General features: G+C 32.1%; 1 protein-coding gene across 1 annotated transcript; it reads left to right on the top strand.

The window, feature by feature from the left end:
* The first annotated feature begins 255 nt into the window (after window positions 1-255).
* LOC132728144 (uncharacterized) lies at window positions 256-2,656 on the top strand. The gene is made up of 3 exons (XM_060713769.1): window positions 256-402; window positions 1,425-1,532; window positions 1,882-2,656. Exons 1-3 carry the CDS (start codon window positions 262-264, stop codon window positions 2,146-2,148), a joined length of 516 nt encoding a protein of 171 aa, XP_060569752.1. The 5' UTR covers window positions 256-261; the 3' UTR covers window positions 2,149-2,656.
* Window positions 2,657-5,497: the final 2,841 nt, after the last annotated feature.

The raw sequence follows: 5,497 nt of genomic DNA, 5'->3' as shown, positions 1-5,497 counted from the left end.
AATAAACAATAATCCAAATCTTAAATTGCACTGATATATGAGTGGTAAGCAATGAGTCAGTTTTATGTATTTTGTTAACAATGTCATTAAAACCAAAACCCAAATAACATTTTAAATTAAATTGTTGTTGATGTATAAAGGTAGAAATAAGTAAGTAATAGGATGTTCCCACGGCGCATATCTTGCGTCAAATTTAAATATCTTTATTTTTTCGACCTATCTAATAACATTGCTTTGATAACCTGGTATACTAAATTGAAAATGCATTTTTATTATCTATTACTTTCTTTACAGGGTTGTTATGAAATTTGTGGAAAAATATCTATGAATCATCAACGGAATTTGAAGAATGCTGTGTGTTATCCTGCAAATAATATAGAAGTTGGACAAGCATCAGAACAGGTAATAAATAATTCTTGTTCCGGTATTGGTATCTATACAAGTTTCCCTTGATAAATAATTTTCACACAATATAAAAAGCAGTTGGGTATTTAAATTTAACTTGAGGGCCGGGGCAAAAGAGGTTATTCTACATTTAAATCAATGGTTTCTTTGTTTTGAAATTATTAGTTTTGTTTATAAGGCTCTCTTACGCTAAAACATAACGTGCACTATGATCCTCAGTAGGGATATCTGTGTTTGTCTCTCTGTCTATCCGATAATTTTCTTTGTAGTTTTCACTTGACAGTACCGTCCATGCATGAACAGGCTCAATCAAACCGAGCCTACAACATTTTCAATTTGACCATTTTGGACTTTCTTTCGGGATTCTTATTTTCTGTATTTGTTCAGTGCCTGTAAAGAACGCTCCTATAATGAATTTGTTAACGCATTGTTTGAAATATTATATTTATAACATATTACCAGTTAAGAGCAAAACATCACTTTTCATTCCATTAGGCATTTATCTATGATAATTTCTCTACTCTAATTTTAAAATTACATTAAGCGTCATTAAACCGATCTTATGTCTGAATGTTGGAATACTTTTGCCTCGCCTACACATTCTGGAAGAACCAGACGACATGATCTAACAGCTTCTCATCCACTCTACACTTTTCTTACTTGCATATCCTTCCATCTCTCATGTGCTCTTTTTGGTAACCTCCATCGATGTCCTTGTTTAACTTTTCGTTGTTTTTACGAATAAATGTATTCATATAAACAATAATTAGATATTACATTTAGATATAAAATATGTTTTATTGTCACGTTATGACATATTTAACAAAAAAATGATCAAATATTCAAAGTACGTTTCTTTAACGAACAAACATTTATAAGTCAATACTTTAAAGCCTGTATGCGTTTGTTATGCAATGCATTTTGTATATGATAGTTATATTTAGAGAATATATTTGATTTTCAACGTTATAACCTAATTACATATTAGTTACATACGAATTTGGATATCTCTTTTCCAGAAAAAGGGAAAAACGGAAAACCCTGTCTCCTTCTCAGCGGTTCAGTCAAAGGCTTTATCAGAACTTCGCAAGCAGACTGCAGATATATCCGTTGTTGATGTGATATCGGTATGTGTTTTAAAGCAAATGTTATGTCACATTATAAGATTATCACGATTTGTATAATACGGTCAATAAATGCATGTAAACATGTTGGAAAAATAGCCTGTGACTGAATTATGTCGGCGGATGCGTTCTGTGAACGTTGCATTGCCTTGTTGATATTTAGTTTTATTTTTATAAAGATTTTGTTCTGCCACAATACAATACAATACTTTACGAATGCAAATGTTCTTCAACACATTAAAATATTAATAAAAAATATAGATACAAATTAAATTTACGATAAAATACATGACAAATTTATTAAAAGTATAAATTCAAATTAAATGTATAATTTTACTTTATATTTTCATAGCAAATAGAATCAACACAGAAAGACTGGTTTGTTCCGGCACAGTTGCGGAGTTATACGACACGTTGTATAGAGCTCTGTTGGCTAATGCACGTTCAAACTCCACCTGTTGTCATTGACAGGAGCCCCAAGCCAGGATCCAAATTTGATACCAACAAATATAAACAATATACAAAAGCTGGAAAGAAAATAGACTTCATTGTTTGGCCTGTATTGTTGTTGGAAGAAGGGGGAGCTATTTTGTGTAAAGGAGTTGCTCAAGGAACATAGTAAATACAGTTTCAGCAGCAGAAATTACACACATATTTAGTTTATTACACTTTCGCACACGTTTTTTTAAAAAAAAAACTATTTTGTCAGCTACTCAGGAGTGACCATAAACATTTTAGTTCGCAAACAGTTTTTACATCTAAGTCTTTACTATGTTAAATATATGATTATAATCCATGCACACATATAAACAATAAAAAATCCTTCCCATGTACATGTAAATATTGCGTGTTTTAATCTTTGTGAAGCTTGTAATAGCGATTATACATTCAATGTATTAAATATTCCAATTTCAGTTGAAAACATGTTTACTTTTTAAAGGAATACTAATGTCAGTGTGATTTTAAATTATTTTTTACTCATAATCAATATTCAGTCGTAGTGAATTTTGTATGTTACAATTATTTTAACGTTGTTACGTTTCTTACATAAAATGTATGATACTTTGATTTGATGTATGTCTGTCCGTCCTCCGTCCGGCCGACTGTCTGTCTGTACGTAGTCTGTATGAATGCATGTATGTATGTATGTGTCCTTTGTACATATAAAATTCTACTATTGTATATCAAAGCAGACAAAATTTCCATGTTATAAATGTTTAAAATTTTTGCATATAGTGAATTGTTTAATTTCATTCTTTTTCATGAGTTATCGTATTTTATTTTTTAGGTCTGCTGACATGGTCATTGTAATTGAATGTTATTCGTTTTGGTAACACAATTCTTTTTTGTATGCATTAAAGGTACCAATTAGTCTTGTATTTTAAGAAATCGTACTCGTAGAACATGTTGTTGCCATTCTTTACTATTTTTATTAGTTAGGTAAACAATAAAATAGTTCAGAAACCAATGGTCACTGAAACATAAAGGGAACATGCAAGACAAAAATATGAGGTGACAGATTGGTAAAAATACTCAAAATTAAATGATAAAGCTAAACCACTGCTATGAGATATGGTATCAACAACAAAAACAAGAAAATGGATTATTCTGCTGGGATTTTGACACTTGTCGTAAGTTGTGGAAATAAATAGTAATAATCAATAAATTAAATATTTTTACAAACTTTTCATTGCCACAAACAACAACAAATATTTAATCCAATGCAATTTATTTGCTACCCCATAAGATTAATACGATCCCCGGTATCCACACCGTTACGCCGTATTATAAATATCCCGAATGAATAAATTCCGTAGTATATTTAAAGAAGGTGTATCTCGATAGCAGATAATCGAACTGTGTTCGAAGCAAAAAAATATACATGTTAATGATTCAATTTTTTGATTCCTTTTAACTAATAGTATATGATTACAGGAAGAGATGTATTGAAATATTTATACAGAGGTAGATTTTCTAGTATCTTCTGGAGACGAGACCAAAAGCTGTAAATACAGTAATATAAAAACACGTTTGGCTTTGATTAAAATATATTATTTATATAAGATAGATTATGAGAAAATTTTCCTTCGCATCCTTTGAATCATCTGTAACAGAAAACATGTGTTTTGTTTAGTTATTGTTTACTATACAACACTTAACCAAACAGTAAGAAACACATTCTGTAACATAATCAATAATTTATTTTTGCATTAGATTATTTCAAGATGTTTACATGTATTCGGTTTAATGCCATTATAATACACACCCATTGACACAGCATTTGTTGTTATTTATTCCGATTTTACATGTATGATAATTTGCAGGGCCCCATGCATCATAGAACATAGGTTTTGTGTCGGGAGGTATTGGATAAAGCTGGACATGAATCCAGCATAGCATCCGGAGCCGGCTTTACGAATAACACCTGTTTGATTGATAGAAATATATAATTTGGTATTAATTAGTTAATAAGTAAAGTGCTTCAATGATATGATGATGAAGACAACGCATAAGGTGTATTACGTTACCTACAACAAATTAGTGTCCAGTACTGCCAAAAAGCTTTCTATACATTTTCTTAAAAAAGTGAGACAGATTTTATCAGTAGAGCTCTTAAGAGATTAAATGTCGCTGGTTTTATCATCGGGCAAGTCGAAATTTCTTCGTGACAAATAAACTCTGACATTTAGTCTTTTTACATTTGTCAAGAAATCATGTGTGATAAGTTAATGCCTGTTCGTGGCTATTTACACTTCACCGCATTGTCTTGATTTTAAGACTTAATGTACTGTTTTGATCCTGATCACATTCCGTGCTCTGTGGTGCCTAAATTAATGTGGATGCAGACTATTCGTTAAAGCACCCAATTTCTAGTTACGTCTAAATTTAATATAATTTCAGTATAAAACAGTAAAATAGTTATTATTTCACATTGTTGTAATTCCTAATTGTAATTATATTTTAGGATCAAATTGCTGTAACTTATTACAGCATTCTGGTTCTTGTATTTTTTTCAATAAAATATATTGCTTATTGATTTTTCATTTTTATTTATTTTGATTTTAAGAAAAACAATCTACAGGAACTTTTTTTGTAATTCAAAGTGTAAAAATTAAAATAATTCTGCACACTAAGATATATTTTATATTAAAATTGATTGAGTAAGTGTGAAGATATAGCCTGTTAAAACTTTGAAGTCGATTTTCGCAAAAGGCGAGGCATTATGTATGCGGCGTCCGTGGCCGAGTGGTTAAGGTCATTGACTTCAAACCACTTGCACCTCACCGCTGTGGGTTCGAAACCCGACAGGGACTTTGGATTATTTCATATGAGAAAGCTATCCAGCTAGCTTATGGAACGTCTGTGTTTCTACTCAGGTGCCCATTCGTGCCTGAAAAAATGCACGGAAGGGACCCTGAGGTCTTCCTGCACCAGTAAAGCTGGAACGTCGCTATATGTGTCGGTGTGACGTAAACCAAGTCAAACAAACAAACAAAACACGCTTTCAGTTTGTTTGTTTGTTTGTTTGTTTGTTTCATTTTACGCCTTTTCCCAACAGTATTTCAGTTTCCTAACCATCGTTCCTGGAGAGTTACACCAGTACTAGACTACCTTCTTTAGTGCTAAACTACCAAAGCATCTCCCGGGGATTGAACCCACGCCAGAGAGGTAAATGGATTAGAAGTCATCGACTCTAACCCCTCAACCACGGAGGCGGTGTACGCTTTCATACCAGTAGGTCTATATATTGATATAATTGGGTGATTACTACTAGATCCGCAATATATCCACTGAGCAATTGCTCGAGCAAACACATTTCTTCATCAGTTTGCATTATGTTGCTCAGCATAGTTATCACGAAATATATTTCCAGTGTAGAGGAAATGACCGTCTTTTGGTCCGCCATGTTTTGGACAGTCATACTTTGCATAAAACAACCATCTCCTGTTAATCATGTTGCATCTCAA

Source organism: Ruditapes philippinarum, unplaced genomic scaffold (genome assembly GCF_026571515.1).
Source record: "Ruditapes philippinarum isolate M1 unplaced genomic scaffold, ASM2657151v2 ctg14566_1_1_1_1, whole genome shotgun sequence".
Lineage (NCBI taxonomy): Eukaryota > Metazoa > Mollusca > Bivalvia > Venerida > Veneridae > Ruditapes > Ruditapes philippinarum.
The sequence above is the reverse complement of the archived record's forward strand: the minus strand, read 5'-3'. Positions and strand labels throughout refer to the sequence as shown.

Bases quoted from the DNA above. Each gene is read 5' to 3' on its own strand.
- LOC132728144 (XM_060713769.1), top strand. From the start codon at position 262: ATGCATTTTTATTATCTATTACTTTCTTTACAGGGTTGTTATGAAATT. The intron at 403-1,424 runs GTAATAAATAAT...TCTCTTTTCCAG, and splicing joins TTGGACAAGCATCAGAACAG to AAAAAGGGAAAAACGGAAAA. The intron at 1,533-1,881 runs GTATGTGTTTTA...ATATTTTCATAG, and splicing joins CCGTTGTTGATGTGATATCG to CAAATAGAATCAACACAGAA.